At 33.9% G+C, this 22,693-nt stretch overlaps 1 protein-coding gene across 1 annotated transcript; it reads right to left on the bottom strand.

Moving 5' to 3' along the window:
• Positions 1 to 778: 778 nt before the first annotated feature.
• On the bottom strand, positions 779 to 18,937 carry LOC104898601 (protein fluG). Its single transcript, XM_057396111.1, has 18 exons — positions 18,515 to 18,937; positions 15,219 to 15,470; positions 15,046 to 15,112; positions 14,798 to 14,914; positions 14,606 to 14,711; positions 14,214 to 14,370; positions 14,031 to 14,126; positions 11,099 to 11,147; positions 9,192 to 9,457; positions 7,428 to 7,600; positions 6,579 to 6,699; positions 6,421 to 6,473; positions 6,199 to 6,328; positions 5,640 to 5,785; positions 3,440 to 3,625; positions 2,816 to 3,048; positions 2,197 to 2,339; positions 779 to 1,073 (listed from the first exon to the last, which is right to left on the bottom strand). The coding sequence occupies exons 1-18, from the start codon at positions 18,677 to 18,679 to the stop codon at positions 1,011 to 1,013; spliced, it is 2,523 nt and encodes an 840-aa protein (XP_057252094.1). The 5' UTR covers positions 18,680 to 18,937; the 3' UTR covers positions 779 to 1,010.
• Positions 18,938 to 22,693: the final 3,756 nt, after the last annotated feature.

Below are 22,693 nucleotides of genomic sequence, written 5' to 3'. Positions count from 1 at the left end.
CATTTACACCTTCCCACTACTGATCAAAGTTCTATCCATACTTGCTCCACTTAGGACAGATTCAAGACAAAATCCACATATACCAACAATCCAATCCCTAAAGGGTGTGTTGAGATATTCTAGGCATGATTTGCTATGATTTGATATGATTCTATCATAACTTGTATTCCTATATTTTAGGAAGGTTTTCTATCTTTTGTTGGTGGCTCCCTAATATATTATGGGCATGTATTTCACACGTTTGTTATTATGATTCTAACGTGTGAAATACATGCCCATAATATATTAGGGAGCCACCAACAAAAGATAGAAAACCTTCCTAAAAGATAGGAATACAAGTTAGATAGAATCATATCAAATCATAACAAATCATGCTTAGAATATCTCAACAGGGTGGTAGCTGATGGCGGAATTTTGGTAGTCGTATGTGCTTTTCTCGGTGTATGTGCTAATGTGTGTACAAAATGGTGGTTCTAGGAGTGTCAGGTTGAGATGTGAAGATTGTGGTGGCTATTGATGGTGTTAGGCAATGAAGATGGTAGGCGGTGAGGCCGTGAGGGTGGTAGGTGGCTGATTGTAGATAAGGAGTGGGTAGTTGTAGGGAGCGGGGTGGGATAATGTGTGAAATGTTCGTCAAGATTGGTCGAGAGTAGATTAGCCAGTTTGGTGCTTGAATTTTGGAATCAAGGAGAATTTACAATTAATGAGTTTGGATTTTGGAATAGTTTACAGCTAGAAAACTGGGGAAAGGAAACAAACTAATAGTAACGAAGCAATATTCAAACGAAATAAGGCCTTGATTTCTTTTTCATTCCGTGTAAAGGTTGTACTAAATGTTCCCAGTAAACTGATTACAATTTGACAATATGATCATAAACTTTATTAAATATCATTATTATGTGTACAATTCAGCAATGAACATAAATTCAATGGGACGATTATCTACTGGGTAGATCCTATATGTTGTATAAATGAGATTAGTCGTCCATGTGACATATAGTGAAGGCACCCTAATACCGGTATATCAGATCCTTGTATGCGTCAATCTTCTGTGAGTAGTAATCTACTTCAGCCTGCAAAATAAGAAATCATTCTCAAACATACTGCAAATTGCCAATTTGGCACTTACCAGTTACCAGTTACCAGTTACCAGTTACCACTACATGCTAATAGTACAAGTATGAGATATCAAATTTCATGAGTAGCTTTTTTTCCCCTTTTTGGGCAAGCTTTGCACTAAGAAAAATAATTGGCAGGATTTCTACATAACTTCCCAGCTTGTTTAGTAGGCGATAACAAAATTGGGTATTTGGTTTAAGCAATGGAGTGGTAGACATTGAAACCAAGAATTGGACTGTTACAACCTAAGAAAGAGCCCAGCATTATCGTCAAGGGATAGTAATGGATTGAGAAGTGATTGAACCAAACAAGAGGAAAGGGAGTATTGAGTAATTGATTCTGTTTCTATTGGAGCCTAAAAATGTCGACTTAAACATGCTCTTAGCGTATTTTTTAAGGGAAATTTTAATGTCAATGTTCATGATAATTCTTGTCACAACAAAATATCTCTTATCTCATAGAATATCATTTTTATCCATTATCACTCTTTAAGGTGGCACTGAGCAGTGATGCAAATCTATCTAGGAAAACGCGTCTGAGAATGGAGTTTCATCACCACAGACATTTCATGGGATTCTTATAACTTACGCAAAAGTTTAATCATATTTTTTTTGGCAAGTAAAAGTTTATTATCATTGCTAAGAACTAAGGTAAAATGCAATGGAATAACAGATAAGACTATTAGTTGTATTGATAAATCAGTGTAATCAACCCAGTTGAAATAATTGCAAACCTCTACCAGGACATGACCAATGCCAGAAGTTTAGCTGAAGGCACTGGGATCCATCCATCAAACAGGGAGATGGAAGGGGCAGGGAGTACCATTCAAATGAAGATAATAATTGCGCACCGTCTCCTTAGAGTTCAAAATGAGAAATAACAATTTCTTCCCACTGCAGATTCCAAGCCCCTTAATTCTTTGTAATATCTTATTAGTTATTACCCCTCAAGTCCTTACCTTTGATCCAAGCATGCACTTATACTTCTATCAGCCCTACCAAAGGCTAATTCTCAAACTTAAGGTCATGAATCTATAATAGTGACATATTGCATTAGGTATACAAGTATATAATTTACCTTCCTAACTCCCTTTACAGCCGTCAATAGCTTCTCACCAAGGAAGTCTTTAAAGAAGTTGTCCTTGTGAAGAGCATCCAAGGATTCCGCAAGTGATTTTGGCAGTCTCTCAAGTTTACCATCAAGGCTAGAAGGGTTCGAATCTGCACCACAATTAGTATCAAGCAAAATGTTGGTTAAGACAATCTCTTAAAATATGTAGCAAGGGATGTAAACTATTTTAGTTGTTCTTCTAGTTAAAACAACATCCTTCAAAAACAATAGTGTGTATTCTCTCATAATCTATAGTGTAGGCCTCTCAGAAACAAAAGAAAGGCATATCATAATTGTTACGCTCGTTTGTTTGGTCTATTAACAATGTCTAACATCTGAAAACATCTCATGACCCTACAAATATACGTACAAGAAAATACTCATATTGCATAGTAAACAAGAACTTGATTTCTGACAAATTAAATTACACCCTTTTCAAACCCTTTTTCGAGCTACCGTTCTTTGCATGTTGGTTAACATACAATAAGGAACTCTGAATTCTAAATTTCTCACAAACTATATTTATACTTGAAACTGAAAATTTAAATTTCGTGTGCACATGCTATATATATTTCTGTAGTCTTACCAACAGGAAGAGGCAGAGTAAGGTGTTGCCGTAAGCCATCAATTCCTGCAGCAATTACAGAAGCCAAACCCAGGTAGGGATTTGCACATCCATCAAATGATTTAATTTCAAAGTTGCTTACAAGACCATCTGCAACCCCAGGTGGACACGCAGTTCTCAAAGGAGCTTCCCTGTTCTCTTTCCCCCAGCAACGATATGCTCCACTCCAAGTATCCGGTTGTATGCGATCATAGCTGCATATAGATAATTCAACAAAAAGATGCAAATTAGATATTACCATCTGTATAGGCTTCATGTTAATAATTTGAGAGGTCAACTGCAAGCCTTTTGCTACATCGACCAGGATAAGGAGCAACACTGGTGGACAGGCACATAAGTTATAATAAATATTAAGTTCTCTAGGAGCTAATTAATTTACAGTGAGAATAGCATGCACTTAAATTGAGTTGATCATTACTTTGGGTACGAATGCCAGCTATTGTAACATGTAATGGCTGCAAGGGGTGCACGATCATGACTTCGGGTCATGCTCGCAAGCTAATTTATGTAACAAGTAATATATAAAGCTCAGACTTCGACATCTTGAGAGAATCCATCTGCGTCAGACATAAGATAGAAGATTACCTATTTGGATTTGGAGCAGTAAATGCCAAAATGGCCGGAAGATGAAATAGAACTCCAGCCATAAACTCCTCACCAACTTTGGACATTCCATGACTAGATCCAGCAGCTCCTGTGAAAACATTTACCCCATTCTCCCACAAACTTAAATGCACATGGGATCCAGACCCGATGTCATCTAATGCATACCTAGGGAGAAGCAGATAAAAAAAAGAAGAGGTTGTCACTTGTCACCAAGATAGCAAACAAAAATGTTCACAATACTTTCGAAGAGAATGATAAAAAACAATAGCTAGAACATATCAGCTGGCTGGCCTTCTATAAACTAAAGATAAGATAATAAAAACTCTTGCTATCGTTGTGGCAACATGTTTGAGACCCATGAGTGTTTGTTCTTGATCAACTTAGGCTATGTTTCATCCCCTAAAATAAGGTATATATCTCATCTGGTTTATATACCTATTCTGGTCTCGTGAGCTAGTCCGGTCTCATATGATTGTGATTATGAGTATGAATAGACTTTGTTATAATTTTGGTGATTGCTATTATATCATCAGTTTCCTCAACTAATTAAAATAATTCATATGCTATAGGAATAATAAGCATAATTTTATTGTACTATAAGGTTTTTTTTTGTCTTCCTTTCATTGTATATTGTTGAAGTTACGTATTCTGATATAAAGGACACATGATCTGGTTTTGTGACTCTTGTCTAGTCTGATTCAGTTTTAGAATAAGTCATAAGAACCCAGGAATCGTTACTCGTAGTAGATGTTTACTATGAAGCGTGCCCTTGGTTACAGGTTTCTAAACCCATGGGTCGGAAAATACTGATGCTGTACATGATCTTCAAACACAGGAGGATCAAATGTGTTCAGATGTGTGTTTTGTTTACTGCTTCATCTGCTAATCCTGAACGTCAATTGAAAGGAGGGGAGGCAGTTCGCTTCAGACAAGTCATATATCATATGAAGTATCTAAATGGGGTCTACTTTTCCCATCTTTTTTATAGTCCAATGGACATAAATTAGAGGTGGCAATCTCTGACCTAAGCTAATAACTCGAACTTAAACAGCTTATGTTACTAAGAAAAACCTGAACCCAATCTCGACTCAATTTCACCCATCATATTATGTGATTACACTATTACAAATTTTTTAAAAATATTTTCAGCATAATGTGATATCCACCCAAACCCGACCATTTTACCCAATCTTTTTTGGCTCCAAGGTAATGCAAATTAAAAAAAAAAAAAGCACTTAGATGATGTATAATGTTGTGCCTAGCCTTAATCCCTATCACACCCTCTCGACAAAGAGGTGAAGAAAATGGAACCATAACAAGGCTTCCAAAACTACACATACATCACGTATCTAGTTAACCATTCTAGTAACAAGCTAATGATTGATGGTTGGAATTAAAGTGTCGTTCTTTTCACCTTAAAAACGTAGCATACATTTCAGGAAGAATAAGTTTAGTTTAAGGTCAAGATTTTTTAGATAGGAAAAACAAGTTTAGAATAAAGGTCAACAAGCTCAGATAAGAGCTACCCAAGTTCATTTTGTCCAATCTCTCTCTCTCAACTTGGATACTTTGAGGCGGCCTCGGAAGGCTTTTAGATAAGCAACAGGTGCAAATCCTACAAAGATAGAGCACACAGGGATTTAAATTCCTGATTCAATTGAAAGTGGTATTTTTGATTGAATTCAACCAAAGCAGGAACTTTTTCTGACGGCATTATTTCACAAATTAGTGAATCTTCCACTTATTTGATGGGAGGATTAAAGGATTAGCTATGCAAACTCTTCAAAACTTATCAATGGATTCAATCCATTTTGTATGAATAGTTCATCGGATCCCAACTTATATATATCCCAATAAGTTCAGAGGAGGAAAAATAAGCCCAGATAAGGACTCCTTTTAGGTGTAAATTAAGAAGCCCAGGTAACAGCAACTCCAAGAACAAGCCAAAAGCCACAGATTTAGTAAGCAGTATAATTTTGACAACAGCAACAATATTGACAATGACAACAAATAAAAGATTATTCCTTCTGCAAGTTACAAGTTAGCATAGGAAAAGGCTTCAAAAAGTGAACACTAGCATGAGGACTTAAAGCTTCATAATAGGGTGACATATACAGTTCTGGTCGAGATGTAGCTATCAATTATCATGTTATTTCAAGACCTCAGACATGATACTTACTTTGGTGCAAAAGTTGCCAGCAATCCGTGTTTCCTAGCAACACCCCTGATAACTTCACGGGTGAAAACCAAATTATCAGCAGCACGGGTGCAAAGAGTGTGTCCCAGTGCCATCTCAAATTGGCCTTTCCCAGATTCTGCATGTACCTTTAGCATTTTACGTAAGAAGCAATCAGAATAATGTAAGAGATGAAAATAGACCTTAAAAACAGTAGAAAAGAGAAGGCAACTTTAGAAAATTGAGGATGGGTGCTTGACGTCAAGATCAAGAGAATTCGGTAGCGACGTCAAGCACCCAACCCAGGACGATATTATACATGTACCAAATTTATTAGCTATCAACTTCTATTAAAGTCTAAGCTTGTAAAGAAAATAAATACATTTGATGTCGTTTCAGATAACCCAACATATCGATGTAGATAAGTAATAAGAATATACACCAAAACGAAAAAAAACAGAAAAAAGGGAAAAGAAGTCACGCTTCCAAATTCCAATCATGCAATTTTGATCCACTATATGTGTTTGAGATAACAAATACTTGGATGATATTCACTACAAACCTGCTCCAGTGTAATATCTAGAGACTGCAGTGCAGCAAACATCTCTTGAAGGATGGCAGAAGCTGCATCAAATGATGAAGTTGAACAGTATGGGGATAAATCAAATGGGGCCCATTCTTCTCTTCCATCCCTAGACAATTTTTCCATTAGTCGATAATTTGGAACTCAAAACAAAAATGAAAGAGAAATGAAGAAGAAGAACAGAAGAATTTATGTAATAACCTTGTAACAGGTCTCAGGAGATAAAATTCATTCTCAAAGCCTGCATTCATTTCCTAAACATGCAATGTAAGGCCTTGAGAGAGAGAATGAGCTAGAGCCAAATTCCAACAATTTACGGCAATATATAAAAATACACCATATTAAATTCAAAAACACACCATATTAAATTCTTCTTTCAGAACTTTTGCAACCCTCCTCAATGCCTCCCTTGGACAATATTCCCAGGGTTCACCAGGCTTGAGATACATGTCAGATAAAACCATCTCTTCACCTTTTATCCTGACAAGGAAGCAAAGTTGCATATATGTATCCAATGGACTATAACAAATGAATGAACAAAGAACATCTCTCAAAAGAACACCTAGAAAAGGAACAAAAATGATCTACTCTGGAAACTCTTGGAAACAAAGAAATGATTTTAATGATTTAAGAAATCTTCCAAAACATCTTAAGCAGTAAAGTCTAGCATGAAGCCTAGGAGAATGATGAACTACAGAATAGACAGATTTTACCCTACACTACAATACTCATTCATGTAATTGACATCTGCTGCAAATTTTATGAATAAAACATATCCCAGCTCCTCCTCTTTCTGGCTCTCCAGATATGTAATACAGTGATAAATAATGTAGAAGCAAATATTACATACAGAAAATTTCAGTAATCAACATAAATCATAAACAAAATCTAGAGCTCTACACAGTGCATTGACATGCACTAAAACAGCTATAGAGCTCAGGCTCATGAAAAGATTCATCTGAAGACCAATTTAGAGACTCATCATACATTATACATGCCAACTAAAATTTAACTCATTAATTAAATCATAAACTCTTCCCTTTCTTTTCAAAGCTACAGAATCAACAGCAAAAAGACAGTACGCAACACAGTAAATGACCACAGAAAGTGTGTGGGGTAAAAAAATAGACTAAATGGAGGGGAGAGTGAGTTATGGAGGGGGGGGGGGGGGGGGAGAAGATTATCTAAGTGCTACTGAATATAGTTACCATGGGATTGTCCTAAGGGTTGATAGGTCAGGAATAAGTCTGATCTCGCCTGTTCCTGTTAAGTTAGACTCAGCAGCTGGACCGTCCATAAACGAGGTCATTCCCATGCATGCAAAAGTTAAACCAACACCATTTTTCTTGACAACTTCATGGAAGCGTTTCAGAGGAACAGCCTAAAAACATTATGAATACATTAGAAACAACAACAAATAGTAACAAGAATACCATAATATTGTTCATTTTCTTGACAGAGAGTGGATTTAAATCAATAAATGAATGAAGGATTATAAACTTCTTTACAATAAATGAATGAAGGATTATAAACTTCTTTACCACAATTGTCAAGATTGTGAAAAGGATTAGAGATCGTGAAGGGAAAAGGAGCGCTTTAGAGAGATTAATGGGAGAATAAGACACGAGGGATGAAGAAAAGAGTGAAACAAAATTAGGAGCAAAGTACCAGAATACGGGTGATAGAAAAACTCAGATGTCAAAAAGTACAAGGGATAAAAGCTTTGCTTATAAAATGTATAAGAAATATAGACTTCTATAACATTCACCAGAACTAGTTAATCTAGTGCTACATATAGAAGTGTGTCAAACATGAAATCTATATAAAGCATGACATTATAAATCCTCTACAATTTTTGCCTAAAAAAATTTCCTCATGCTTAAGTCTGATAATTAACACTACGAGAGAAAACAACCTTTTATAACACAATCATTCCTTAGAAATGCTCCTTTTCAGTTTTTCTTCTTAAAAAGTATGTACAATAGCCACTCTCAGTAACAAGATATCAGATCAGTAAATACTTTAGTCCTGAATGATAAAGTTCAGGAAATTCCAAATTTGAACAACATGCAGCTGAAATTAGTACAGAAATAGTATCAACACTCAACAGATATTTGAGCATAAAAATACAAGCAGGAAACCCAGGATGATACACAAGAAATAATAGAAAAACAAGTATAAGTATATCTAAAAGGTAGATCAACTACAGTTTTCAGCAAGAAAAAAGTACAGGACATGGGTCAATGAAAACAGTGATTGACATCTAATCAAAGGGAAAACTGGAAAAGCGATGGCAGCAAAATTAAAAGAAAAATAGACATAATTATCAGAGACTATCACTTTCTTTCTTTACATGGACTTTCTATTTTCAATTTACACACAAAGTTCTCAAGGCAGGAATATCTATATATGATATATCTATAAATAAGAATGTGATCGTGGCACTCGTATGTGTGAGAGGTAGCCACAGTTTATTCAGGAATTTTTTAGGCTACCAGAGTTCTAACATTATTTACCTAATAAATCCATTCCAAAAGCTAAAAATAAAAAGATTTTTAGTACATCTAAGCAAGCCCCTGATAATTAGGGAAATAACTCATTGGTCAAAAGATGAAATGGTAGATTATTTTACCTGTCAGCCACGGGAAAGAAGATTCAACCAGAATATTTCCTAGGACATATAAGAAAAAGCTCGAAGTTTCGAACTTCTGAGTGACACTTATTAGTTGAAGGAATCAGGAAAAGAATACTGTACTGGTAAATTTTATCCAACACTGAGAGCCTTCTATAACATAACCACATCCCCTTTCAGGCTTTATCAAGCTAAGCATGAACTTCCAGCTACTTGTGAACAACAGTGTATTCATAGGATACATACATGACAAGTTATTTAATAGCAAGAATGCTGAGCAACAGCCCGAATTCAAGAATTGATTATAGAAATTAGAAAATTACTTTCTAAAAGAACTTACTCGACATCTGCACTGCCCTGAAGTGTCGACCCAGATTATACGGACTAAAGTAATATTACTTTGTGGCACAAGATCTCCAATCTCAAACTTCTTAGATATGGCTTTTTTTAAGTCCGATTCAGCACTCAACTTGATCTTGTAAAACTTAATAGCATTTTGAGCAAACAGGTCCTTAGCTGCTTCCAATGCTTCAGGAATTGAAAGATCCCCATCAGTGCAAGAATCACGTAAAACTGAAAAGATAACTTCACGTGCTCTCCGGGCACCTGTAAAGTTGCAAAGGGGTTTTATGAGGACTTTCTTATGCAAACATCAATTGAGCAATGGCTAAACTACATATTTGTGTTACTTGAAACCCCATTACCATAGAAAAGACACAACTATGCAGCTCCTATGCACCTGTACGGTGTGCATGACGGATGAATTCCCATAATACTGTTGTAGCAAAATTCTAGACTTTATGGTCTCCACTAAAACTCAGATGTCGTGTCAAATGATTCTTCAAATTTTAATGCAGACTACAAAGCTTTTAGTCTACAAATCAATGAGAGTTTGCTCGTGCAAAGCAACATCGAAGAAGGGAATCACATGTTCACTGCTTTAGATGGAAACGTTTTGAGAATGAGATTCTACAGAAAATGTTTACATTCAATAATTTAGAGTAATTGGAATTGCTTCCGAAACCAGATCTCTGAGCCAAGTCCAAGTAGTCCAATGATATGTCCCATTGTAGGGCCATGGCCCTTCTTCCTTTTTCATATGGCTGCAACTGTAGTTTTCTTAGGTGGCTCCTCGCTTCCTCACCAATCTTAGAAGTGTTTCTCTAATAAATTCAATTACCATTCTCAAAAAAAGAAAAAAAGAAAATATTAAGAGAACCACATTTTGCATCTCGTCACTAGTTAGCTTAAGAAGCAACATAGATGGCCATGAGTAGTTGAAACTAGAAACTAAATCTTCTAGCTCATCTATCTGCTAATGCCTTAAAGTTGATAAGAAAACAGAAGTGACTAGAACAATGAAGTGACCAATACTCCATATCAATAAATTAGTTTCTTTATGTACCAAACAACCACAACCACAACCACAGGAAACTCAAAATGCTAATATAGATATTATGCATACTTCTGAATAAGATTCATATTTATATGATTAATGTTGCTCCCATGACAGAAGGAGGTGTCATAATTTTATTCACTATGTCCTAAAAGGTTGTTTATTCTTTCTCAAAATGGTATTGATGATAATGCGACTACTTTCTAGAAAGATCAATACCGGGAAGAAACTACATGAACTGGATGTTAAATTGGACATACATAACATAAAGAAAAATAGCAAACTCAAGATAAAAGACAGACAGAGTTCTTGTATACTTGCATTGTTTGTGAATGCAATTTGGAAAGAATTGAAGGGTAATTGAACTAGGTGTAGAAACTAAATCAAGAGAACCAGGATATTTGCAAGTAACTTAAATATACAACAAGAAATAGTGTCTCCCTGCTCAGACTCCTCTCTCCCAAAGCAGTTTACTGGCATATCAGGATGTCTGTGCAACCTGAACTTTGATTACCTAATTGCATATGAGGCATGGTTAGGAAGGATACAATGGTCTACATTATCTTAAAAAGTCGAATTTTGTGGGGTTGAGTGGAGAATATCCGGAAACAGACCATAGAGTTGAAAGTTATGGTGTTAGCAATGTTTTCATAGACTTAGAACTCTGGTTCATAATTTAGTGGTGCAGTCTGGTACTCTGGTGCATATGAGAATTCATTGGATCCTGTGTACTTTATTCTTTTTAAATTGATCTATTGATATTTATTGTAAAGTTTACAGCATAACTAGTAAGAACTACCTTGAAATTTCAATCTAGATACATGGGTCTAATATAACAAACAGGAACAGACCTAAGTAGAATGCTTCAGGAAATGCAGAGCCATCGGTGCTGAACATCACCTGCAGACGATTGACCCCAACATAAGAAATTAAGCAGTAAATACAAGCATACATAGGGAAAATAATCCAATCTAATACTTCAGAGCGAAAGTGACAAGTTTATAAGAAGAGAGAAACAATATAATTTTATTAAGGTGTCCAATAATGAACGATGACTACAATATATATAGGAGTACATAGAAACTCCTATCCGGAAACCATCTCCAGAAGATAAATTATCCTTAATATTTATCTGAAATAAATCATAAGATAATATTTCCCTAAGATAATTAATATCCTAACTACTAATATATCCTAAAGATATTTATCATATCTTTAGTATCCTAATATATCTCTAACACCCTCCCGCAATCGCAACGGCAATAATACGAACATTGCGATTGGAGAAACAAAAAAATTAAGTCAAATCAAATTAAATAGATATATTTTTGGAAACGCCATTCTTTTCGAACCCACCAAATTTTTTCTTCTTTTTGATGAGAACGTCAATTCTTTTCGAACTCACCAAATATTTCAATAAATCGGGAACGCCATTCTTCTTGAACCCGTAATTTTATTTTTCTTGAAGATGAAACGTCAATCTTTTCGAATCCATCAATCGTCAATCAAACAGGGACGCCATTCTTTTCGAATCTGCAAATAAATTTATTTTTTTTTCTTGATGAAAACGCCATTCTTTTCGATCTCACCAAATATTTCAGCAAAACGGGAACGTCATTCTTTTCGATCTCACCAAATATTTCAGAAAAACGGGAACGCCATTCTTTTCGAACCCATTAAGTATACGAGGGACGCCATTCTTTTCGAACCTCTTATCACATATATATCAATCCATGGAAACATCATTCTCTTTCTATCACTTTTCTTCGGTTTCTCTCCCGCGATTCAAGACCTCTCTTTGAATCGTCTGTTTTTCAATTTTATGTTTGATCGCAACGGTGGTGGGCTAAAATAAAACCTCATGAAACCCTATCCATCAGTAGGAAAAAAATCTCAACTTTATGAGAATATATCCGGCCGGTGGGTTTAAAATTCTAACCCACCGGCAGGAGAGAACAATATTTAGAGTTTTGACCCAAGATCTCAATTGGCTCTTGATACCATGACAAGTTTATGAGAAGAGAGAAACAATATGATTTTATTAAGGTGTCCAATTGTTGAGTCATGTAGTGTTTTGATGATTGTAAATGAATGATGATTATCTAACTAACATGTGTGTTTGAGATGTGCATATTACATTAACATGAAACAAGTCATCAAAGGTTGAATATATCACATCATGAAGGTTTTCCAACAAGTGAAGGTTTTCCAACAAGTGAAGTTCATAAAAGAGTTCTTAAAAGGAAGGAACATTGAATATGAAGTTCTGGAGCAGTTCCTGAGTGGGAGCAGCAATATAACTTCATGTAAGTATATAGAAACGTGAAAGGTAATGGAACAAGGTCTAAAGGAACTCGTAAGGTCAAAGGAACTCGTGGAACTTAAAGTCAAAAGTATTTAAGAGTCAATAAATCTGATGCATATTATTATCTTAATCGATAAGAATTTATTTAGAGTTTATTTCTTAATAAATCTCTACGTGGTTAAATATTTATAAATAATGTGCATTAGTTGTTTTAAGTAAGTTTTAGTTTTAAAATAAAAGATAAGTTTTAGTTTTAAAATAAAAGATAAGTTTTAGTTTTAAAATAAAAGATAAGTTTTTAATAAAATCGGTTTCTTCGGGAATCTGATTTTAATTAATTTAATTTTATCTTTTCAGTTTTTGGAAAACAAAAAACCTAGATTTATAATACGTATAATGAATGTTGTTAAAGAACTTGTCTGTCTGCCTGGATTATAGGTAACCGTTTTATTTAAGGAAAAATCTGATTTAAGGAAAAGATTTTATTTTTCAAAAGATAATAAAAATATTATTCGGTTTTACGGAAAAAATTTAAAGATAATATTTTTATTAAAATGATTTAATTCAGATTTAATAATTAAAATGTTTTTAATTAAAGGGTAATGTTATATGTAGCCCTTAGGGCTACATATAAGCATTAAATACATTTCTTTAAATGGAAACAGTTTAATAATTCAAGACACATTTTCACATCAACTGAGGTAATAAATGCTTGATTCAATATTTTATTTCCATTTTAAGCACCTTATACATAGCCCTAAAGACTACATATATCATTTTCCTTAATTAAATCAGATTTTCAAATAATGTTTAAAGTGGTTGCTAAAATTAAGGAGCAGTAACTAAAATGAATAATAACTACAATAGATATAGGAGTCAATAGAAACTCCTATCCGGAAACCATCTCCAGAAGATATATTATTCTTAATATTTATCTGAAATAAATCATAAGATAATATTTCCCTAAGATAATTAATATCCTAACTACTAATATATCCTAAATGGTCTTTACTCAAAGGAAGCTAGTGTCTAGATATAATTGGGAGTAGTTATGTAAGCTGTAGTTAATAATTTCATCAAAGAATTTTTTGGATGATAAAGTAGTTAATTCTAGCAGTAAGAAAATACTTAGTAGAATATTATCGAGAAAAGAAAGAAAGTACTGAGTAGACTGAAGTATGGAAAAGACCACAATTTGAAAGGACAGCGACAAAATTCTTCACTAGGATATCCCAACAAATGGAAAAGTGCCAGTGGAATTAATCCGACAAAATATTGCCTTCTATGTTAAACAGACAAATAATAATATAGATCCTAATTTTGGGTGTTTCAGCACAACATTTTCTTTTTAGCAATGCCACAGAAAACTCCAAGCTCTAAAGCATATAACAAATGATAAAAAATAAAATAGCTGAAATAATAAGTTTCATGTTTACATGTGTTCAGTTGTATAGCACATTGTCCCCAGAAAGACACACCTTTTTCGTAGGGGCCAGTTCCAGTAGATCTTTGACTGTGGATTTCATCCCATTGTTGCTAAGTAAGAGCAGTCCCAAACCAAAGTCAAGGTAGACCTAGCAAATCAAGAGAGACTTTAGCTAACGCTTGTAGGATTGAGCTAAGACATAGATAAATGACGAGTTCAATGTTCCAGATAATACCTGGGAATAGACGCATGCCAAGTATGATGCCTCCTTTGAAAATGGGTAGGAAGCATGTAAGAGAACAAGACGACACTTGGAAAATCTTGTGTCTTCAAGTACCTTTCGAAGATGAAGCGGGTTCGATGTCCTCAAATCCTGATCTTTGTCTCCAAACCTAAGGCCGATACCAAATGTCAACAATGTAATGTAAGAAGTAACAATTCAGAACAACTAAAGAGTGTCTTAAGAAAAAATAGATATCAGACAACACAGACCAAAGCAAGCATCAGCTCTAAAATTAGACAAAAGACATTCGATGTGATGTAAGTCAAACTTCGAGCACTTCAAGACATCTAAAAATTTTCTTTCTTAGACAACCTAGAGAAAATGACTTCTAAAAATTTGTTTACCCTGTATGTATCTGCATTGGCAAGTCAAATTCCAGAGCAACCTCTAAACTACGAATAAAGATATAGTCGATCAACTTCTTATTTGCAATGCGGACAGGCTTCCCAGCTGGAAGATAGAACACAGATAAAGAAGTAAGTATACAAGGAACTATGGAAGTCATAACCAAATGACATCACTCAAACCTCACGGACCACTTAAAACTTCAGAAAGACCATTTTCAGCCTCCTGTTTGCTAACATATGGATCAATCTCAAGACCACCACGATATGCAGCTATACTTTTCAGTCCAACCACTGTAGTCGCTAATGTGGAGAAAAGGTTAGGGAGCCCGTACTCAGGAAGAAAATAAGGCTTATTCATCTTGCCTCAAGATAATTTCTATGTTAAGCATAAGGTAAAAAGGTAAAAAGGAATAGTATATAAAATGTCAAAGGATATGACGTCAATTTTCTAACAAAAACTTCCGTAAACTTGTTCAGCGTCCATGGAGCTCCATCTGGAAAATCCTACGATATGACTCAAACGGTAGTAAGGTATAAATATCAATCTCTCATCATTAATAATTACCCAAACAGATATGCTAAAATAAACTAAGAGCCATAATGTTCTTACTTCGTCCAGAATCTTTCCTGCCAAGTGCTCAATTCTTAAAATTCGACCAACAAAAGGCACATAATCCTTATGCCACTCTATGTCGTACTTCTTATCAAAATCAAGACCATCATCAATAAGCAGTCCAGACATCCTTGCAGAGCCAAAACAAGTTGAGCTAATAGATTCTATTCCAGAGTGTCTCCGATAATCTTCAATACTATGCAAAGATGATTTGCACCCATAGAGTTCAGCAATTTCCCTCACCCCTCTCTGTCAAAGAAGTAAAACTTCCATCAGCAAGTGTTGTAGCATGCTTAAACAATCATTTTTCCTTTTAAATCGAATCGAAGATGCAACATGACATGATAAGATTCAAGAATCAATATCATCATAACAGGCTTATGATAAATGTTGAGACTAAATGAAGATCATCAAAAAGAAACAGAAAGATTAAAAATCTAGTTTATCCCTATGATATTGTTATTATAGGTGTGCTGTATCATCATACATGTTACATGTATCAACACTATGCGCATCAAATGACAAGGCCACTCCGTTTTGGTTTAGATACCTAGCATATCTATCTATTCGTTGCAAGAGTGCAGTAGCCGAGCCTGGTTTCACAGTTGAGTTACTTCCTTGTTTCAGAATACTTGCAACCATCCACGTGGCACATAGTTTTCGGAGGATGAAAAGAAGGAGGCATTCATAAAGGTACATGATGATTTCTTTTTGTTGCTGCAGAGTTTCAGAAAAAACCGATGCCGTCCTCGACAACTATGTTTGTATGGTGTAACATAATTCGCTATATAATCGCTTTTTTAGTTCGTGGTTCGCCCAAAATGGGCTAAAAATAGGCCAAAACCGACCATAATTCGCTATTTTCGGATCGCAATCCGCAGGGAGATTAGGGAATTATGTTACATTCCCTTGTCACGAAAAATAGTAGTATCCGTTAAAATAGCTGCAATTTCTTAGTCAATAACAAGGCCAAACCCGGCTAGCTTAGCACAAATGCCTATGGCCAAATAATAGTGGTATTACGTTAAGATGACCGTTCATGATATATTAGTTATAAAAATCACAATCTGGGTGTACAGATTTTCTTGGCAACTTTCCTCTTACAGCAACATTTTCCCTTTTGATATAGGCTTCCTCTATAAATTGGTTGCATATATTATGTAGTATATACACTTAACTCTTAAGTCACCTACTATTGTTACTAGGTAGTAGACCATTTATTAGCATAGAGGGTGCATTAAAAGAAACAGATTGCGTGATAATCTGAGTTTGGTCCTTTGTTTGGGAAATGTGGTCCTTTTTAGTTAACTTATCAAATCAAAATCTTCTGCTCATGCTCTCTGTACACAAACAAATCACAAATATCACATAATCATCCATAATCCATGTACTACCTAAACCAGCAACAACCCTATAATGTAATTCCATGATATATCATGAACTAGTAATTCCATGTAAGCCAATCACTATAATGTTTCTTTTAAAAAAATGTCATTTCAAGGGTGAAAAAAAACACATGACCAATAATTAGTTGGCACAAACATCTGTAAAACTTAACTTTAGAGTTTCATAAAATTAATCTTTTGATTAATATGTATTACAGTATTAGTAGTGTTTAACACCGCTATATCATTATTAGCATACTGAAACCACCCATCTCGGAGATGGGTTAACAAAGCAGTCCCAGACTGTTCAAGGTGGCAATTTTGAGGGACGTGTCAATTGAAACACCCACATTGGTATTTTAACAAGAGTTAGTACTCCATTTAGTATTTCCAAAACTAGTATCCCCCTCCGTTGTTTTGATAAGGTATGTACAATATTCGAGATAGAATTTTGACCATCTTGGCAAAATATTTTACAAAAAAAATTCTGAAAAAATATTGTAAGAAAATAAATTTAATTGTATAAATTTTATAATATGATGTACTTATATTAGTCATCAAGGGAAACAAGAGTCATTATATTATTATCATACTAGTCTTATATGCACGCGACGCGTGCAAAAGCATATAAATTATTATAAAAATATAGAGATACAATTATCTCGTTTTCTTGTTTAATTAAAACATATAATCAACCTTTTTTTCCTTTTTCTATTTTTTGGTGTCTCCCATGTGTTGTCTTATGATATAGATTGAACAAAAACTACTGAATACTACTATAAAATAGGATGGAGTAATGTTAAAGAGAGCCAAAAATAAACTTTCACCATTTCAGTCATTAAAAATAGTAAAAGAGGATAATGTTTAGCGTCTCATTATATTAGGAACCTAGAAAACAGTAAAAAAAAATTAATATAATAGTAAAAAACCAAGATATTCCTAATTTAACTTTTCTACTATATATAAAAAATTCCAATTAAGAACTTCAAAAAGGGAACAAAGTGATTAAGGCCTCGTTATTTTGGGGTAAAATAAACCGAACTGAAATGAAATTAACTTAATCGAGAGAAACTGAATTGAAAAGAAAAACTAAACTAAAACTGAAAATAAGTCGAAAAAAAAAAAGCCTAAGTTAAGGCCATTTTTTTGGGCTGAATTTAATCTAAAATAAGCTAAGCTGGAGCAAAACTGTGATTAGTAAGTAGTAAATAGTAAGTAGTTGAACTTAATTGGAATGAATTGAGTTGAACTATAACGAAACTGTACTCAAAAGAATAGCGCTTAAATCTATCATGTCTATGTCAATATGGGCCAAGAGTCCAACCCTGCACCAAAAGATAAGGAAAAATGCATCGACAATGGAAAATAAATCATTATCCACTGAAAGTAAAAAGAACAAAAAAAAAAAAAAAATAACAACTCCTCCATTTTTACCAAGCTCAACTTTTAACAGTTAACACTTATATGTACTCCCTCCGTTTCAATTTAATCTACACACTTTGACATTTTACACTATTCACAAATTTCACTTTGACCATCATTTGTGATTTATACGTGGATGAATATATAGTCAGGTGGGATCTTGTTAGATTTATCATAACATATATTTTATTAATATGTACTTTTTTATAATTTTTACAAATAAAAATATAGGTCCTCAAGGTTTTGAATTGGCATATGTGAAAAATGTAAATGTATTGATTAAATTGAAAGGGACGCATTAATGGTTAACATATAATCCCTCCCTTTCTTTTTATTCCTTTTATTTGGAACTTTTGTTTGTAGCACAAAAATTGGTTAAAGTAGGAACAACTCTCGAAAGCAGAGAATATTTCAGTAGTATAATCTAGTGACCTAAGTTAGCAATGGAATGAGAAAAAATGGTAGTAAAAGTATAAAAAAAAATACCTTGAAGGAGAGAGAGTGAGGAGCAAATTCTAATGCATGACCATGAGCTTCAGAAAAACATCTGATGAAAGGAAAAGATGAATCAATGGCCACGATGTTGTGGGCATGTGCATCGAATAACTCTATCTTCTCAACTGTCTCTTTTAACTCTGCAAATCTATCCATTTCTCTTTTCTCTCAATAGACAACAATGAAAAGTTAGCAGTTTGTTTGGTGGCAAATCTTTGCTTTTTATAGCTTCTTTTTGAGTTTTTTTTCGGGTATCAAAACGAATCGGTCATCAGTCACTGGTGAGGGACTGGTTTTGGAGTATTTTCTTTTTTGGAAAATTTTGCAACTTTTTTTTGGGGGAAATCTTTATAGTTTAATCTAGTCCAAAGTTGGGGATAGTATCACAATTCACAATTAGAGGTCTTTCCTTTTGGAGCAATGAGACATTCACATTTTAAAGGGTCTTTAGTAATTTACAATAAATGAAATGTTAAAGTTGGATAATGCTATAAAAGACAATATAAATAATGTATACTCCCTCCGCTTTTATTTATTTGCTACATTTTGGTTTACCCAAGAATTTAGGAGATGTCATTTTCATTTTTTTAGTGTACTTTTTGACCCCTTTAGCATTAAATAGGGTGGGAAAAAGGAAAAAAATAGTTTTTTTAGTGGAAAAAGAGGGGAAACAAATATAATACTATTACTTTTTGGTGGGCCAAGTCTCCTAATAAGGAAATGTAGCAAATAAAAAAAAACAACCTTTTTTGTAAAATGTAGCAAATAAATAAAAGCAGAGGGAGTGTGTAACACCCCGATAATTCTCTCTTTCTAGAAAATACTTTTATAACAAATCTAGAGAATTACTCAGGCATTATCGCCCGTGTGATAACGTTTCGGCTTACTCAAAATTTTGCAGCGGAAAACTTATTAAAACAGAAATCAACTTTATTAAATTTATGAAACCAAATGACAATGTCAAACTTAAACACACCACTAAATAAACCTCAAACCTAAGTAAAGATGTTCCTACGAAAACAACTTAAATAATACTAATATCACAAAAGCCTCTCCATTCCAGATTCCCCAATGGTATGCATCTTCGAACCTGTAATGTCAATGCTGTCTTGACTCTGCTCCCCCGAAGGATCACCACAGGATCAATAGGCAAAGCCATGATCACAAACACAGACAAGCACGTAATCAGCAAAGCTGAGTACTACATATCAGACATAAATAATCTAAACATGATACTACAAACATAACTTGCAGGAATAAATAATAACATAAGTAACAAACTCTACCGACAACTTTTACTGAACTAAACTTAACCCAACTTTTTATTACTTTAATGGAATAATTATTGGACGAGTTGTCCTGCCAATAAAAATGATATGGGGGCGCGACTCCGCATTTCAGAGTGACCTGCGATATCGAGGAACCTTTGAATAAAAAGGGATGGTGATCAACCCATTCCTAGAAAAGTTATGGCACGCTCACCATAACCCCAACCCTTATGTCCAACTCTAGACGTGCACCAGTCTAAAGTCTATAACCTATTCTCGTTTCACTTTACGTTGCATTCATTTTAATATTGTGTTGACACCACAACAACCAAATAACACACAATTCACAATCACATAATCATAACAAAATTCTTTTTATCTTTGGATTAACAAGTGTTCACAACTTATCAATCAAGACTCCTTTTATTTCTTTTTATCCTTTGTTGAACCTAGCCAACAGAAATCCGTACCTTTATATAGGTATAATCCATACTTACCAAATAAGATCCACGGTTCTTATAAGATAAATAAATAATCTCCAAGAATCTATGTAACACATGATTCCAACTTATTACATTAATTCACTCACGAATTAATACCAAAACTGAACTTATCTGCTTGCATCAAACTTCCATACAAACGGTCATACTCATACATATTCTTAGTTCACATGTAGCACACAGGCAAGTAACATGTAAAGCAATTTCAGTAAATCATATATATGAACAACAAGGTCCTATACATGATACTAATAAATAAAAACATCCCTAAGGCATGTTTCTAAACCATATAGCACGTAGACTATGTACGTACCTTGTGTAAACGCAACGGTAGGCCACTTTTATGCTCTAAAAGTCCCCTACTATGAATTCTCCGCCTAGAAAAATAAAATAACAAAGTAAATACTTGAACTAAAAATTTCCAGCAACTTAAAAACGTACCAAACCCTTTTAAACGTTGTTAAAATCGTTTTTATGTATTAAACTTTCATTATTTTTAATCCCTAGTATAGTACAACTATTCTAGTGATTAAAAATCATTAAAATCCTTTAAAATACAAACTTTCTGAAATTCCAGCATTTATAAAAATTTATAAACCTTCTGAAAATATATTTAATGCATATAGAAATCATATTCTACTCAAAACTCATATTTATATTTTAAATATATAGTTTCTAGTGATTTAAATCCTAAAAATCATATTTTTCATAATAAAACTGAAAATAATAAATCTGAAATTATTATTTTTATACATATGCAAACCGAAAATATATTCTTCATATAAAATCATAATTAAAATCATAAACATGCTAATAACAATAAAATAATGTAAAAATCAATACTTTAATGGAATCTTAGTGAAGAAGAAAAGAAAACAACCAAAACAAAAGGAGGAAGGGGCGCCGGCGGCGGGTGACAACAGCACAGGTGGCGGCGGCAGCAGCTTTCGTGGCTCAAGGGAAGACTTGTGACGTTTCTTGTTCAACAAGAAACGTTACTTAGCGAAGAAGAAACGATTTTTGAGAGAAATAAGACTCACGCACAAAGAGAGAGGAGAGAGAGAATGTCGAGTGAGAGGAGGTAAAAAAAGAATGAATGGCGTGAGGTATATAGAATAATTGGGTTGGATAAAATAATTGGGTTTTAGGATATTTACAAAAAGACTAATCCTTTTTGGTTTAGGAAAAGAGATAAGATTAAAATTTAGGAAAAGAGATAAGATTTAAAATTTATTTGATGATTAATAAGATGATCAACTTAGGACTTTAATCATCAATAGGACTCTTTTCCTTTTTGTCCTTTTAGGAGTTTCGATTCCATTAAACTTCTTTTTAAATAAATATTTTTAATGCTTAAAGCTTTTATTAAGACATGCTTAATTAAAACATTTCCAATTTTATTAAGCCATAAAAATATTTTTAGTTGACTTTTAAAAATAGTCAACCCTTTTTAAAAGTCAAATCATTTTCCAAACTCATTTGGATTTAAATATAATTACATAAATACTTTAATATATTTATGAAAATCCTTTAAAAATGTGGGGGATTACAGATTGTATATATAGATAACACCCGTATACTCTTTCCGTGCCCATAATATAATTTCTAGACACAAAGTCTTAAAAAAGACGGTCTCACGTTAGCCTTAACGTGAGACCTGACCAGCCCAAAAGATATATATTTTTAAAAAACGGATTGCGTCTCACAAATTCTCACGATAATATTTTGGCTATTGATAATCTTTATGTAGACTTTCATTGTTTATTAGTTAACATATTTAATACATTAGTTAGTGTTGTTCTATAATTAGTTAAGATTAATTGAACATTATTTTGGTTTCTAACATAAACGAAGAAATAACTTTTTTACAAATCTAAAATGTCAAATACAAAAGACAACCTAAAAAAATAACTTAAAACAAAGTCCACTCATGGTACACCCGGGTGTACCATGCTCATGGTACACCCAGGGCCATTTCCGTAATTAATTGCAAGTTAAGGGGCACGTTGGTAATTTCGGGACAATAAATGACAAAAAGCAAAAAGCAAAAATCTGAATCCAATTCTTCTTTCTCACTCTTCCTTCAATTTGAAACCTTATAAACAGATAAAAAAAAAATGGAGAAACAACACAACCTTGGGGATCATTAATGGCGGATTCAACTCAAACACAACAATGGAGATATGAAATTCGCTCATTTCTCTCAATTCTTTCTCAATGGAAAAATCTGATTTTCAATTCTTCTCTCTCTTCCTTCCAAACCTTCCAAACACAACAATGGAGATCTGAAATTCGCGGGAAAAAAAATTCCAAATCTGAAATTCGCGAGATGAACAATGAGATGATGATGACGCGGACTCGAGATGATGATGATGATGAGGCGACTGAAGAGACCCACGACC

Source organism: Beta vulgaris, chromosome 7, assembly GCF_026745355.1.
Source record: "Beta vulgaris subsp. vulgaris cultivar EL10 chromosome 7, EL10.2, whole genome shotgun sequence".
NCBI lineage: Eukaryota > Viridiplantae > Streptophyta > Magnoliopsida > Caryophyllales > Amaranthaceae > Beta > Beta vulgaris.
This window is presented reverse-complemented; position numbering and strand designations above follow the sequence as displayed.

Coding starts and splice junctions, on each gene's coding strand:
- LOC104898601 (XM_057396111.1), bottom strand. CDS start 18,679: ATGGATAGATTTGCAGAGTTAAAAGAGACAGTTGAGAAGATAGAGTTA. Junction 15,471..18,514: donor CTCACTCTCTCTCCTTCAAG/GTATTTTTTTTT, acceptor CTTCTTTGACAG/AGAGGGGTGAGGGAAATTGC. Junction 6,329..6,420: donor CTCCTGAGACCTGTTACAAG/GTTATTACATAA, acceptor AAAATTGTCTAG/GGATGGAAGAGAAGAATGGG.